At 33.8% G+C, this 17,034-nt stretch overlaps 2 protein-coding genes across 2 annotated transcripts in view; both read left to right on the top strand.

Annotated features, from left to right (window-relative positions):
• The window catches only part of LOC150110157 (peptidoglycan recognition protein 3-like), a 54,530-nt gene extending 51,369 nt beyond the window's left edge, over window positions 1-3,161 (top strand). Inside the window, exons 9-10 of the mRNA XM_090390980.1 lie at window positions 2,846-2,909; window positions 2,998-3,161. Of these exons, the coding sequence (XP_090247106.1) occupies window positions 2,846-2,909; window positions 2,998-3,010 (77 nt within the window). The 3' untranslated portion in view covers window positions 3,011-3,161. The remainder of the gene's footprint in view (window positions 1-2,845; window positions 2,910-2,997) is intronic.
• A 16-nt stretch (window positions 3,162-3,177) lies between these two features.
• On the top strand, window positions 3,178-15,355 carry LOC150110156 (peptidoglycan-recognition protein SC2-like). The gene is made up of 8 exons (XM_090390934.1): window positions 3,178-3,190; window positions 3,318-3,523; window positions 3,825-3,933; window positions 11,757-11,843; window positions 12,444-12,524; window positions 12,616-12,798; window positions 12,876-13,081; window positions 15,079-15,355. The coding sequence occupies exons 1-8, from the start codon at window positions 3,178-3,180 to the stop codon at window positions 15,214-15,216; spliced, it is 1,023 nt and encodes a 340-aa protein (XP_090247060.1). The 3' UTR covers window positions 15,217-15,355.
• Window positions 15,356-17,034: the final 1,679 nt, after the last annotated feature.

Raw genomic sequence — 17,034 nt, 5'->3', positions numbered from 1 at the left:
TTTACCGTTAAAGAAATTGTTTTGAAAGTTTTCCAGATGTCTTCATTTGATAAGAAATTGTATTGTACGTTTGGTGCTACCATCGTACACGCTTCAAATGCATGATGACGTCAGTTAGTCACGTGGCCCAAGCAGCCTACCATTTTGTCACCTTAAAATTGATAGCACTGCTACAAGTTAGTCTTTGCACAGAGTTCTAGTTGGTAGTTACGAGAGCAAGTAGGAAGTTTTCAAAGACTGATCGTAATTCGTTGCAGTAAAGAGTTGTATACCCTTCTTCAAAATTGACAAAGAGAAAAATAAAGTTTACATGCAAAAATTTAGGAGGGAGTGGTTGCAAATATGAGTATTTTGTAAGTGGTGGTGTGAAGTTCCTGGTGACGCTACAAAAGGCTGCTGTAAGTTTTGCAGATGTGATATAGCTGCTAAATATTGTCAGCTTGTAAAGCATAGAGAAACTAAGAAACACCTTGCTGCAGATCCATATAAGGCTGTTCCTATTACAAATATGCTTGTGAAAAAGTCTGATGAGACCGCGAACTTTGAAGGTAGGTTAGCATTATTTCTTTGTTGTCGCTCATCATTCAACAGTTGCGATCATCTAGTAGATCTTTGCAAAAATATGATCCCAGACCGTCAAATTATGCCAAAGGTAAAAATGCACCGAATTAAGTGCTCTGCAATTGTAAAGAATATTCTAAGTGAACATTTTGAAGAAGATCTAATTGTGGACATTGGAGATGAAAATTTCAGCTTGCTAATAGACGAAAATTCCTAAGATTTTAGGAATGGCCATTTATTATAGCATGAAAGTCAACAAAATTATGCATACATTTCTGAGCATGGTGGTTCTAGAAAAGTGTGGTATTGTGGTTGCATTAAAAAAAGAGCTCTTGACCAAGAAACTGGACATTAAAAATCTCATTGCAATTTGTACAGACAACGCCAGTGTTATCGTTGGTATCAGTAATGACGTTTATGAACTACCGAAGGCATATATTCCCTCCTTAATTTTAATTAGATGTATATGCCATTCATTACAACTGGCAATGTCTCACACTTGTGCAGAATCTCTCTCAAGAAAATTAGAATTTTTAGTTGCTGAAACGTATAAGTGGTTTTCACATTCTTCTTCAAGAAAAGCAGCATACAAAGAGCTGTATCAAACTATCAACCAAAATGATGCTCCTCTGAAAATTATAAGCAATTGTGCAACAAGGTGGCTCTCCATTGAACCTGCAGTAAACAGAATTCTCACCCAGTGGTTGGAATTAAAAACTCACTTCGAAGTCGTGAGTGTGACTGAGAAATGTTACAACGCTTAAATTTTGTGGGAGATGTACAAAGATGAAAGGAATCTGTTGTATCTTTTATTTTTGCATCCTGTTCTAGTTCAAGTTTAGCAAGTTAACACAATTTTCGAATCTAACAGTGCATATAAGATGAGATTATTTGAAGACCTTTCTCGTTTGATTCGTTCTATTGCTAATATGTTAGTGCTACCGTCATCCACAGTCGATCCTCTAGAGTTAGAGATTGAGATTGATGACTATTTGGATCCCAATCCAAATCTTGGTTACAGATTTGAAAGAAAAATTTCAGAGTTGATGATACAAAAGAAAATAATGCAAAATGATGAGCGAAATCTTCTTCTTGGTCTCTTCAAACAGCTTAAGCAAAGATTGCCTGAAGACTTAATATTTTAAGAATGATCTCTTCTTTTTCTGTTGACAATGCCCTAAAACATATAAAATAACCTATTATTCCCAACTTAGAAATAATGTTGAAAACAGAAAAAGATGTTGCTGCTGCTGAATACCAGTACAATACTATCCACTTAAATAAATGGACAAATATAGAAAACACTGAGCTATTCTGTACGAGAATATAAAGATGCATCTGGAATGAATCCATTTAAAGAAATTGCTCAGTGTGCAATAAATTTATTAATGCTGCCAAATTCTAATGCGGAAATTGAACGAATTTTTAGTTCCATGAACTTAGTAAGAAACAAGATGGAATTGCCAATGCTGAACGCTATTTTGTCAGTCAAGTATGGTCTCAGGCTTAACAACAAGTGCTGTACAGACCATCATTTACCAGCATCTACACTGAGTAATATTGGAACAATTGCCACATATGATAAAGCTGAAAATCTAAGTGAAAACGTGGAAGATGTATTTAGTCACTTATATGCAAGTATCACTTCAACTTGAATACAGTAAGTAACTTAAAAGTATCAGCTACTACTTTTAAAATTTTAGCTTCAAATTTTTATTTTTAACTCCTTTTTAGCTCCTTTTTTTAAAGATTTAGCTGGTTTTAGTAATTTTCATTTGGCAACACTACTTCGATCCAGTAGTTGGCGGCCTCAACCTATTCCTATCTTGTGCATGTCTAAAGATCGCATGGTACTTTTGCCTATCCGGTATTCAGTATCCTTCGTACAGTGATGTCTTGTCTGCGTTTTCATCTTCTTCCATGTAATTTTCCTGATGATCATATTGGTCAATCCTCCTCTTAGCACATGTCCTAAGAATTTCATTTAACACTTCCTGAACTCATTGAGAGAGAGATATCACTTTGAGCGATTTCGCTCAAAGATTAGGATCTCAAAATATTCAAAAAAATTAGATTTTTTTATTGCCCAAATCAGATTTTTGGACCATTTAACAAATATTATTCTTACTCACACTAATAAGATTAAAAATATTTAGAGAACCACAGTGTCTGCTAGGGAACATAATGGTTCCCTAGCAGACAATGGTTCTCTAGACACAATGGTTTTCTAGTATTAAATTGCGAATGCCTTTTCTTATGCTATTATTTTCATTTTTTGTTTCAGTTAATGAAGATGCTCGCAGTGAGAAGAATGTTGTTTCTTTTCTTCTGTTTCATTGTCACAGTAGGTAAGTTTAATTTATGGACTTTAATTTAATTTTTTTCCCCACGAATTCTAAATGTTTTAAAAACGTAAACACTCGGTTTATCTTTCAGGATGTATTCCTGACATAGTTAGCAGGAAAGAATGGGGAGCTAGAGCACCTAAGTCTATTACTATCATGAAAACTCCAGTAAGTCACGTGTTTATTCATCATACCGCCATGCCCTTTTGCAGTAATAAAGACAGTTGCATGGAGATGATGAGAATTATTCAAGATATGCATATGGACAAAAATGGCACGTATAAGTATTTATTTTGTGTAAATATGCTATAATAATTGAAAATTTGGAAAATTAAAATTACTGTTTCGGATTAATTTTTTTACATATTTTACATTTTTTACATATTGATAATTTTGATATTTTATTCCCAGGTTGGGCTGATATTGGCTACCAATTCCTAATTGGTGGAGATGGACACGTGTATGAAGGAAGAGGCTGGGATCGTGTGGGAGCACATACACCAAACTATAACAGTATATCCATTGGAATATCTCTCATGGGGAACTTCGAAGAATATCATCCACCCCAAAACATGCTGGATACTGCTCAGCAGTTAATTCGTTATGGCATTGAAAAGGTGAGCTCATCCTACGTCACTGAAAGATTAGATTAAGATAGTTTATGTTTTTCTTGAGGTTTAAGACGATATGTATTTTCCCTAAATAATATATTCGTGGATATGTTTTTTCTAAATAAAATTAATTATCAAGTATTGTATGAAATATACAAGATATCAATTATTGAGGGATTTCAAAAACTTGCATTAAAAATAAAATCATGACTCTACTTTTAATTGTAGTTAAAATAATTAAAGAAGATATGAGGTTGAAATATTTCATAATGATAATATTCTTAATAATCATTCTGTTTTCTAACAGGGATATATTTTGGAAGATCACAAGCTGCATGGTCATCGAGATGCCAGATGTACACTCTGTCCTGGACAGCATCTCTATGAGATCATAAAGAATTTGGATAACTTTGTAGGTGGACCACTCCCTCATTATTACTGCCCCTGAAAACGATCTCTGCATTAACTTATTCCTAATAATGTATAGCACATTGTTTTCCTTGGAAGATTATTGTTTTGAAGTTCGTTTCAATTAAAAAACTGCTAACCATATTAAGAAGACGTATTGTTAAATGCAATATATTAAAATGAACGTAAATTTAAGAAAGATTTCCTTGTTTTCTTTTTCTAAAAGTCTTTCTTCTCAAAATTTTTATACTTGGATTAAGCGCCTTTGTAGCCCAACTGAGACATTGTATTCTTCGACTTGAAAAGACCTAAGTTTGATTCTTGTAGTGAGAGTTAGCCGATCTCTTACGGATGTAGCAGGGTTTTCCTCCAGGAAACTGGAATCTTCCATCCAGCATGCAGACAAATTGACCAAGAGAACACGCAATTTACAGACAAAATACTATTAGTGGTAATAGTGAGCGGTAGATGGCGTTGTGTGTTGATGGTAGTTATGTAGTTTGAGGATTAAGTAGGGGATAAGTGAGTTGTGTGTAGTGTGCCCTCCCATGATGAGTCCTTAGACTCCTTTGAGGTGTCACCTAATAATAGAAATAAAAAGTAAAATGAAACTCACAATCGCTAAAAATTGTTTAGCGAATCAACTATTAGGACAGTTTTTTCTTCTGTTTACCTCTACACTAATTCCACTGTCTCTATAGACAGACACATAAAAATATCATAAACACGCACAAAATAATTCAAGCATACGAATAGTAATGATTGTTAATTTTTTTTCCTAGCCAGAATAACACATGATCTGAAATATTAAAAACAATGAAGAAGGAATGTAAAATTAATCGTAATATATGCATGAAGGCTATAACAAAAAGAAAATTAAAATGTACACAATTAAAATGGTGTATATTCATATCAAAGCTGAAAAGTGCGCTCAATTAATTCCTAGATGCAAAATACGTTCTAGTGGAAATGTTTGTTTATGAAATGTAATTATACTGATTACATGCAAAATAATTTGAACGGATGGATCGTCTTTTAGATCCATCTGGTGGGGAACCCCCCCATACACGTACACACCACAGATTGCAAACATGTAGTACATAAGTACCATGAATAAACTGAAGGGGTTAAATAATCCGATAACCTTGTTCTAGAGACCAACCATAGAATCTTTTCAATCCACTTCAGAACTCCAATAAGCAGAATAGCAGCCTCACATCTTGCAATAAAATCCATCTACCATCTAGATATTTTCGAATGTCTATTGGCAAACATCTATACAGGTAGCGAGATTCGAATCAACAGCCTGTTGGTTGGAAAAATAGTACGTTATCTACTCGACAGTCTAAACTGGTATCTAAAAAGTTAATATCACATACTGATAAATCTCTGTTATTCTCAAATATGGCAATTAAAATGAAATTTAAGTATCACCATCTCAAAACATGTATCTTAGCTTTAAAGATCAAAACTATAAGAAGAGATATCAATAAGAATTTAGGGAATCAACCAGGATTCTAATCTAATTTCTAATTCTTACCTTCTGATGGATTCCTATTAATGTTTTTATCTCATTAATAAGATTCTATCGCGATACTGAACAAATGAGTGTGGTCTGTCAGTTTTGGACTTAATCGACCCAGTGGCGTCCTCTTAGACTGGCTGAAATAAAATAACCATGTAAACAGTGGTAGTAATGGAACAACCTCTGGATGACTTAAGATAAACGTCACCTGCGTAATAAAAAAAATTAACAGAAACAAGATAAGCAAAAAAATTAAATTAAATTATTAAATTAATAAAATTAATTCCAAAACTAGCGAGATTCGTAAAAATTGTAATTATAATATTTCTTCAGGCATTAAGAAACAAGAGAATTCCTAAGATATCCAACACCGATTATGAATCAAATCTTCTTGAATAGCACAAAGTTTCAAGCGGGATGATGTGAGAAAATATAGAAATGAGAACTGGAACATAAGAGTTATGTGTGCTTTTGGTCCCACAGAAAGTTCCCATGGGGAAGAAGTACAGGAATTTCTGAATCGTCAGAAGGGACCGCTGTCTTAAAAAAATGAAAAGTAGTTCTTATTGGAGATCTAAGCTCGGAATGCCACCAAATCCTGAATACATAGAAGTGCTTTGGGAAGAAGAATATGTAAAAGCTTATCATAGAGAAGGACAACTGAGATATTCAAGCACAGTGATGAGTGAAGATAGCACGTGAAGTATTAAAGGAGATAACAGATTATGTAAAGCTGGTATGGTAGGAAGTGAACTGAATACGTTTATATGAAATAGGAGAAAAATAGTCAAAGCATTAACACAAAACAGTATACAAGACAGTGCTCAAAAACCAATTTTAACTTATGAATCTGAGAGCTGGACTCGTAATAAAACACTTGACCAAAGACTGGGAAACTCAGATATAAGAGTTCTGAGAAAGATTGAACAGATGACATCAATGGCAATATCATATTAAAAACAAAGACATTAAGAAAGAACTTGACATTGTTAGCATTCAGGAAGAGTTAGCATTGTTAGCCTTCTGTTTGAGTGACCATACCACCTGAGATTAGCAGAGCTAATCTCAGGTGGTATGGTCACTCAAACAGAATAGGAGAGGAAAGCTTAGCAAACTATTTTTTTTTCCAGAATGGGGGAAAACACCTAGAAGATGATTGAAGTCTAGGTCAATTAATACAGTGAATATGTGCCCTAGATGGTCAAAATATTAGATACGACAATATTACTAGTGATCTAGCGTTATCATGTAGGAACGACAAAGCAAACAGCAAAGTAGATAGAGAAACCAAATAGACGAGCATAACGCAAATGATCTGTTAAATCTCTTAAAAGATCAATATTACAAACAAGTCTTTATAGATGACTTTTTTTTTTTTTTTTTTTAGCAAAAACTTCTGGAGAGTCTTTAGAAAGCATTGGTCATCGAAGCCAAGTATCTAATGTTAAGCACGTTGAATACCATAAGGAAGGCAGTCACTCTCACTCGGCAAGTAGTTTACACAAAAATAGAGTAAAAAAAAATGTGTTTAAAGAGAGTAATAATAAATAGTGTAAATACTGGTGCATTTATATATACGCGAGTATATCTATGGTGTTGTCTGCTTTCAAGTGTTCATTCCGAGGATGTTTCTTCAATTTACTGATTCCATCGTGTGTCTATGAATATGATTGTGCGTGAACAGAGAATGCCAGTGATTCATCCACGTTGCTCCAACCACTAGATATGAACAGGTATTACATCACACCCGTTCGTGTAATATCGCACGAACAATATCCATAGTAGTAGCTGCAGATCCTTTGCAGTTTGAGGTCGGCCCTTTGGATGATGGAGATAAATTATTATTTTTATCGGCAAAGAATACATAATCACGAAACCAAGTTCTGAAATATGGCCCAATTCACCCTGAGAATAATGTTTCCGATTTGAGATAATGCATCAAAGCAGTTCTCATACGGGGGGTGGGGGGCAGGATTTTTTCCTGGATGAAAAAAGACAAAAGGACAAGAAGAATACGCGCAATTTACAGACGCAAGTCTGCTTTCATAGCTTTAGCTGATTTGGCTGTTTTTCAAACATTAAACTAAGGTGCATGAAAAACTTCCCAAAAAATTCTTGATGGTATCCATGTCATGGTTAGCAAAGCAATTCGGTTAGTAGAGGATCATTTTTCCACCCCCAAATTCGCACGAAAACACTTACTCCTTTAGATGCAAGTGTTTTCGTGGCTGTTGCCTTACTGAACTGACTACCATCATATTCTTGTAGGCGAGAAGAAACAAGCAGTTGTTAGTATCCATGCAAAATTCAATTGTAAAGTTAACGAATTTAACTTTAAAACGCTTCGCAAAACACATACATCTTCAGACTCATGTTTTTCTATTCAAGGAATGACTCATTGTTACATCATGATTGGTTTAATTCTTCTGCATAAAGGACAGTTTTAGATGCAAGTGTATTATGCCGTCTCCATGTTTAAATAAACTACTGCAATTATGCTAATTTCACAACTCTCTTTTACAATGTTTATAATAATTTTTATTATCGGCCCATTACGTATACAGTCTTGCACAATGCCCTCTCTTGGTGACTAAAAACTTCTTTTTTGGGAACGAAAAATGTTCAGCCTTTCCGAGTCATCTTTGAATGAGTGAATTTTATTCAAATAAAAAAGCTAATCTAGCTATTTGGAATATTCTTAAGATATTATGGTAAATATTATACTTAGGTATAATATTTACCATATTATACCTAAGTATGGTAGATATTATTATAAATATTATAAATATTTGTGCTATACATCCATAAATGCTTAGATTAAGTTTCAGTTTCCTGATAATTTTGAGTCACAGATAAATGTTTTAAGTAGATGCTGTCAATCCATAAAATAAATTCTTCAATTCACGGTATTCCCCAAAGGGAGGAGGTGGAGTTCCCTTAGTCCTAATTTATTGAAGACAGATGCGCAGCTAGCTCCACCCATCAGTTTTCACTGATAAAGAGTCCAAGATACCACAATCATTGTCTGTAAAGAGTAGGATTTCTATGGTCGAATAATTTTTTCAGGTGTGGGATTAAAAATGTTCGTACTTCCAAGTACGAGTATTTCCGGATGTGGTACGTTTCTCATGAAATTAAATACACTCGGATCTCTTTTTATGCGGTAGATACGTTCCACAGAAAATCGCATATAAAAAAATCCACAAAAAAGGCCTAACTTACGTTGAAAAATAAGGGATACGTTCCATAATTTTCTAAAACCGCATAAAATCGAAGCAATGAATTAAAATAAACCTAAAATCGCATAAAAATTCAGTAAAATAAGAATGCTTAAGTTTGTTTTAAAGCTTTATTTATTTAATTTTATTGAAAAGTAACATGTTTTTTTTTTTACATTTTTTCATCAGAATTATCGTCGCTATTAGACAATATTAGGCAACGTTTGCGAACTGGTGCGAAATCACTTTCATCACCAGAAGAGATAGTCAGCGCATCAGATCTGTATGATAAAGGCAATGATTATTCACAAACAGAATTAGCTTCACCCTCGTTCTGTGCTGATTTTTTTCCTCTGACAATGTAATCAGTGATTAAACTTTGCGATGATGATTTCACTAATTTTTTATACAGCTCGCGATATCCAGACATACAGTTCTTCAGCTCACGTTGGAATTTAAAGGCTCGTTCAGAATTGGTGTCAAGAAAATGATTTTCCAATTTATTGTACAGTTCAAGACCTTCTCGAATTATATTTTGCAGTGCGGGAGGACAGATTTTTTTCAGCTTCACTATCGTTTTCTTGATCTTCGACGATATTTAAAGCTAATCGATATCCAACAATATCATCGTCACTTAAGGCATAATCCACAAGCAATTCGTCTACATCGTTCTGGCTAAATGTATCAAAACCTTCTCCACCAATTCCATGCGACAAAGTAATGATTTCAGCTGATAACGTAGATGTTTGCATGGTTTCACTGTTTGCAACACATCCAGGCCAAGCTGCTTTCCAGCAGGCATTTAAAGTTTGTAGTCTTATTTCAGCGATAGCAGATGCAACATGATTTAAACAGTCCAAAATAGAATTTTTTTTCCAAACGTCAATTAATGATTCATTTTCTATTTTATCCAATGTAAATTGAAAACTGTGCTTAACGTAATATTTTTTAAAAGTAGCAATTATGCCCTGATCTAATGTCTGAATAATGCTTGTATTGTTATATTGGGAAGTACAACACTACTGCACATTTGGATGTTATAAATGCGGATGATGACTTGGTGCATTGTCAACAATTAATAAAACTTTAAAATCGAGAGCTTTTTGCTTCATATATGGTTTCATATATGTACAAAGCAATTATTGAACTATTCAGTAAATACAGCAGTTGTTACCCATTCCTTTGTATTAACCATCCAATGTATACCGCAGCTGTTTTAGATCTTTGCCTTTTAAAGCACGTGGTCTTAGAGATCGATTTACTAGGAGGTGTTTTCAACATTAGATCCCCTGATGCATTGCTACAAAGTAACAACGTTACTCGATCTTTGCTTGCTTTAAACCCACTTGCTTTTTCTCAGACTTTGCGATGGAAATTCGATTAGGCATTTTCTTCCAAAACAACCCTGTTTCGTCAGCGTTAAGCACTTGATCGGGACAATATCCACCATCTTCCTGTAATCTTCACGTTATGAAGTGCATTCCTTTTTACAAACCCGGTTAGCCACCCTTTGCTAGTCGAAAATTGTTTATCAGCCTGTTAAGCGGAAGCAGATGGCTCCAATTGCTTAATCTGCTCATAAAACCGAAGAGCTTTTTGTTTAACTAAATAACCACTTATAGGAATTCTTCTTCGAGTTAATTCTTCAATGCAAATTACGAGTGTTCGTTCCGTGTTTTTCTAATAAAGCATCTCTTGAGTACGATGATAATTTGGCACTTAGTTTTGTGCCAGAAATGACAAATTTTGTTATTGTGACTTCATTCTTTTTTAATTGCTCTCATAGTAGATTCGCCTAAAGTAAAATATTTACCAATCTCCGTAGATCTCTCTCCTTTTGCTAAGCGATCTAAAATTGCAATTTTCATTTCAAATTTCGCTTTTTTGTTCTCCATTAGGCCAAATTAAATCTTTAAAATAAATAAAAATTAGCAAAATTTAGACTTACGATAATGAAAAGACAAACACTTACATGCAAAATTAAACTTCACGGACACTCACTGCTTACACGTTACTCAGGTTACGCCAGGATGTGCTGCAATACGCTTCATTATGTACAACGGTAAATAGTTATGCACCACATAAAAAAATATATGCATAAAAAGAGATCCGAGTGTATTTATTATTGGCTGAAGATAATATAAATGAGGTGTTAGTAAAATGTTTAAAGGAAAAAAAATTTCCCCCTAAAACCTATGCTTTGCTCAGTTTTACAAATAGGTGTGTAGATGTCGTTGTTCATGAAATCGAATGATAAATGTGTCACCATCAGAGGCGATGTTCTTTTAAACATAACAGTAGATACGAAAAATACAATTCCATAAGCTCCAAAACTTATGTACAAATTAAGCGTTGAAACAAATGAAGCGTATCCCAGTTAATAAGATTCCAATCAATTCATTCTAATATCGTTAATCAAAGAACGCTTAAGATACAGAAACATCCTCCGTTTTATGCTAAATTTTAAAGCCTTGTAATTTGTAATTACATTGTTATTAAAAATTAAAAATAACATATTGAATTAATATAATCCTCAAGCGAAAAATAAATAAAAAAATAAATAAATAAAGGGTCGCTCTTTAGCTCAATGCACTCCGGGATGCAATGTTAGAGCTGTTCTACAGCCTGAAGGGTAGTTCTTACATAATTTTCTTTTTTAAATTAAACTCTCCCCCCCCCCCCCATTTTATGTTAACACTAAGTATTTCGGCATTTCAGATTTATCTTGAAAAATGAAAGTCTCTTGATATCTTTTCTTCCATTGCTAAGACGTCTCAGTTCTTCGAGCAATAGAAACACTTAACAGATTCCCTTTCAGACAACCTGATCAGCGGTTATCCGACTCAGCACACGCGTTGAAATCTGAACATATGTTAATTTAGAAATTTTCTTTGGATATCAAACAGTGCGGGGAAAAAAAACCTATACACCATCAGCTAGGATTTTTAAAAACAAAGAAAAACAGCAGGTGCATCCTATTATTATCATATATAAATACTATCTTCTAAGAGACCTGCTGTGTCGTAGTAGTCTGATATCGTTCTCTTTTATCTTTTGTTTTTTGATATTTTATTTCCTTACATAACAGTTAAGTTGTCTTTCGGAAAACAAAAAGGAAGAACCTCCCATAGTCGTCTGTCATTTTGTGCTGAATTCTTTAGGAGGACTGTGCGAAGTAAGTTTTCTTATTTAGATGTACATTTATTAATGTGTGTGTGTGTGTGTGTGTGTGTGTGTGTGTGTGTGTGTGTGTGTGTGTGTGTGTGTGTGTGTGTGTGTGTGTGTGCGCGCGTTAAATTTATATAATCTTAAAATTATATCTTATAAATTATACCTTAAACCCATAGCATATTAATGCTATAGATGAGTCTACGGTTACATAATGTGGGAACCCTGCTCTAGAGAAACTACCCCTTTTCTCGGCAATTTGAGGCTTATCCACTCAGTCAACAATTCCGGAAAGTCCATTATGGACTGAGTTGGCTGAAATTATGGTTGAAACAACTAAGGCTATGGAGTTCAGTACATGAGTACGGTAGTTACGATATGTTAATTTATGTTAGGTTTGTATTAGGAATTTATGTTTTAAATAATTTTTTATATCTGTATTTATATTATGTCTGTTAATAATTGTCCTACAGGATTTTCTGGGAGAAAAACCCTGTTTAAGTTCTAAACTGACTTAGGATACGAATATCTAGGGCTAGTGATTAGTCTTTTGAAACATCTAACAGTTCAAGAGTCTTTTCTTTTTTTTTTTTTTTTTTTTTTTTAGGTCTGAAAACTGAGAATTTACTAAAGATGAAGACAGCGAGAAGGACACTGTTTCTTTTCTTCTTTCTTATTGCTTCAGTCTGTAAGTCAAATTTATTCATTTCCAGTTATTATTCCAATGAGTTTTTTTATGATTTAAGATACCTGCTAACGCCCTGTCTTATGTTTTTCAGGCGGTGCTCCCAAGATGGTTAGTAGAGATGCTTGGGGTGCAAAAAGCCCTAAGTCTGTTCAAAAGATGAATACGCCAGTGAGTCACGTGATCATTCATCACACTGCCACCTCTAATTGCGGTACTTTGGACGCTTGCAAGAAGACCATGCAAAGCATTCAAAACAGTCATATGAATGGCAATGGTGAGTTTTAATCATAATTCAACATCACCAAATTATTCGCCAATATGTATTCTAAATATTCTAAATGTTCGTTCCAGGTTGGGCTGATATTGGCTATAGCTTCCTTGTTGGAGGAGATGGACATGTGTATGAGGGAAGAGGATGGAATCGTGTTGGAGCACATGCACCGAATTATAACAGCAAATCCATTGGAATATGTCTCGTGGGAAACTTCGAGACGAGTCAACCACCTCAAAATATGCTTAACACTGTTCAGCAGTTGATTGCTCAGGGCATTGCTCAGGTGAGATTAAAGAGGAACAAGGGATATGACTACACTAACTGCTTTACCACAGTTTCTTTTTAATATTAACATATTTTATAGAATATCACTTTTTTAAAAAAATGTAAATGAAATATTTACAACTCGAATATATTGATACTACGAACTTTCAGTAATGACCAAATAGGTTATGAGAATTCTACTTTCTATGTCCAAGTTACTTAGGTATTGCACCATTTAAAAGATCACAGAATTTGGTATGAAACTTATATATTTGTGTTTTATTAGTGTTTTTGATTAATGTTTCACTCACTTGATAGTTTTTCGTACTTTTGGTTCTCAATGATCTGATAGAAACTTTACGACAACAGTTATCTTATTTGTCCCACACTGTAGCAATCCCGTGTCATAAACATTGACAAAAGAGACTAAAAGTCTTCAATGAGGGGTAGAATATTATTTTAAAAAAATGCTATTAAAGAAGGATAGTACAATGCTTACGCAACTCAAATGGTGAAATAAGCTCTCTGATCATTTTGGAAACTTTAAAATTTCAATCTATCTGGTTGTAAAAAAAGAATCGGTAACTAACTTTCGTATTTAAATACCAAATAAAATACTATTTTGGTATATGCTGATATCTTTCATCCTCAGTAGATCAACTTGTTTGAATGAAGTCCCATGGCGGGAAAAACATGGGTTCGAATTCCGTCTGTGACGCGAAGAACCTTTATCAGGACTCTTCCATCAAAGGTGAGTTAACCGGTCTCATATGGAGGTTTCGCTCCCAGAAAAGTTTGGATTTTTCGTCACTCAAAATAAGCAATCAATCCCCGTGTAAATGCATATTTATATACATGAAGATATATTGCATGCAGCAGAGGAGTCACAATCCTTGTGCATTAGAGCCTGTAAGCCCTAATTCGAGGAATCAACCAGTCTTGGATGGACGAAAAAAAAGGATGGATTAATATGTTTCTTTCAAAGACCTTTTGGTTAACAGAGACTCAATTCGCATTTAGCACACGCAAAACTTTTTATGAAGACATTTCAACTGAAGGTGAGTTAGCGAGCTCATATATTCCTTCTAGAAACTTTCCCCATCCCACACAAGATAATCCGACCAGAAAACCCACGCCTTGACAGTCACCAGCAGACTATGGAGACAGAATTAAGCGTTTATCAACAGTTTATATGAATAATGTACATATATAGTAGCATATAATTAATAACATAAACCGCCCTATATAAATTTAAATATTCTAATGCTTTCATTTCCCAAGGAAGTGGGCGAAGTTTTTAGGCAAAACTTTTGTGAATTGATTAGGGACTGGTCTCTACCTTCGTTATCTCAACGTTCTATACATTCTTAGCATCATGTTAAAGGAAAGGTGATATGACATAAAAATATGCTAGAAAACTACCGCCATCTTGTGTTCCTGATCGTAAATGCATTATTTATATTACTGTGTTTGTATTCAGTTTTTATGTTACCGGTTAAAGGTCTTCCTAATTCGACTAATTCGTTAAAAAAAAAAAAAAAAAATTCTTCTGCTGATCCATCGTTATAAGTTGCATTGTGCTGTCACTTTATAAACTATCATATAATTATATTTTTCCTTTTATAGGAAAATAATTATATGATTAATATTTTAGTATATATTAATGTATTATATTATTAATATCTTAGAAATATCAATCTTTATGTACAACAAGTTATTTACTAAATTTGTAAACTTCTAATATAATAACAAATTGAAAAATTAATTTTATTCGCATACTACGTTATGAAAATATAATTGCATTTTTTTCTAATTATACATAATATTATCTTGAATATTAAATTCTTCAGAATGTAGCATAGCGCCATCTAGTGATAGATTTCGAAAATATAAAACATTACATCTAGTTATCGGTTGAGTGTAGTTAAAAGACTTAATAGTGAAAGTATGTTTAAGGAACAATATTTAGTAACAATGTTACCAGTTTTTGAGTAATTTTTCTCTATTTTCCTACAGGGATACATTTCTATGTCATATCAGCTGCATGGTCACCGTGACACCAAATGTACTCTCTGTCCTGGAAAGAATCTGTACAGCATAATCGAGACCTGGCCTCGTTTCAAACGTGGACCACTTCCTAATTACGTCTGCTGACCGCACGACAAACTGTCTCGTTTCCTAGAACATGTTGCATGACTTTCATTTCTTAATTGTTAGTGAGCTATTTAGACAGTAAACGCTATTTTTCCAAATGAAGGGGGTAATGTACGATGCAAATTAAATGAAGTTTAATTGTTGCATGAAAAACTGTATTGCCTTTATTCTGCACTTATAAAGAGACGCCTACATGAATACGTAGCAACAAATGGAAATTTAATTTGATTTATTTAAAAGAAAGTTTTATTGATTCATTTGAATCAAGCACGGAAAAAGACGAGATGAGAAGAGGATGGAAGAGAGAGAGAGAGAGAGAGAAATTGGGACTAAAGTAAAATGAACAAATTGTATTTAGGATACCATAATTTTTTTTTTTTCAATGCTTAGTTAGCAGAAGTGATTTATTTATTTATTTATTTTTCGCTTGGACCTAAAAGAACTCTTGACCTATCTGGAATTTAGAAGGTTTCATACGGGAAAGATTACTTATAATTTATCCCGATACATATTTTCATAATTTTATGTACAAATGTGTTTTATATTTCTTAGAAAATCAACTAGGTGTACCACGTGGGACCATAAAACAAATGAAGGAATTTTACAATCCCTGAATATAAAATTAACTAACTATATAATTAATAATAACCAAAAATGGCCAGAATATATAAATAAAATAGATAATAAGAGATTACTAAAAATACTGTGCCGATATAAAATAAGTGCTAAAAGAAGAATCGGAAAACCAAGAAAGCGATGGCATGAGACAAGAACAGGCAGATGAGCCTAATATCCGTGATAGGAAGAAGAATGCATTTTATAAACATGATGAAATGTTTTATTTTATTTCATTTTGTTAGAGGAACTGGGGTGTATTGAAATTTATAACCGAAGAAAAAGGATAGAAGGAATCAATTATCTTGGAAAGGAATGTCTTAAAACAAGGTACTACTCAATTGTTCTCGATAGCAGCAATCTCTCTCTCTCTCTCTCTCTCTCTCTCTCTCTCTCTCTCTCTCTCTCTCTCTGTCTGTCTTTTCTCCATCAATAGTCTAAGAATTGCATGAAAGAGTTTCGTGGTGGTGGTAGTAGAAATTATGGTAAAAATACAAAGTATCTCTTAATTGTCGAAACACAGATGACTTTTCAAGGTTTTCTTCCTAAGGGATTCGAGTTGGTTACTTCAATATCTTGAACAAGTGTCCAACCCATTGTTACATTGTCTTTATCGCATCTCATATTCAGTCACCTTCTTTTACGCGCGTAGTGAATATGCTTTGCAGAAAGTGGATTTATTCGTTTTTCAAGAGTAAAATTTCGAGTGATGTCTTGGATGCAAGAACGACTAAATCACCTTAATTTGAGAAAAAAATAAAACGCATAGGCACTCCTTACTTTCTAAACTGGAATCAACTCATGTATACAAACAAAGTTTTGCTGCTGAGTATGCTGTAGAAGCGTAATGACCGATGGATTTTATTAAGGATATATACCGTATGTAAAGTGTAACTTAAAGTTTTTCTGCATAATAATAAGTCTAATTAGAGAAAAAAGATCACGTGAGTAATTCTTTAAACCTATTTTCCTTGCGGATTTCGCACTTCTCTCCATTCTCCTCTACCAATTTTCAGAGATTTGATTTTTTTTTCTTTTCAAGCAGAGTCCATCCTATATCTAACAAGGATCTTGTCCACATTCAGACTAGAGTGATACAGCTGGAGTGATGCTGAAAGAGGATACGTTCAACATCTTTAGAAAACCACCTACAGGAATTACTATTCTAGAATTTTTTCTCTCACAGTAGTCATTTAGTTCTTC

This window comes from Typopeltis vanoorti, chromosome 1 (assembly GCF_054136105.1).
Source record: "Typopeltis vanoorti isolate ZY-2024b chromosome 1, IOZ_Tvanoo_1.0, whole genome shotgun sequence".
NCBI lineage: Eukaryota > Metazoa > Arthropoda > Arachnida > Uropygi > Thelyphonidae > Typopeltis > Typopeltis vanoorti.
The sequence above is the reverse complement of the archived record's forward strand: the minus strand, read 5'-3'. Positions and strand labels throughout refer to the sequence as shown.

What these genes read in the sequence shown, in the direction of transcription:
- LOC150110156 (XM_090390934.1), top strand. An exon ending in CAGTCATATGAATGGCAATG is followed by an intron (nt 12,799 to 12,875) that starts GTGAGTTTTAAT and finishes TGTTCGTTCCAG; the next exon opens with GTTGGGCTGATATTGGCTAT. An exon ending in TTGCTCAGGGCATTGCTCAG is followed by an intron (nt 13,082 to 15,078) that starts GTGAGATTAAAG and finishes ATTTTCCTACAG; the next exon opens with GGATACATTTCTATGTCATA.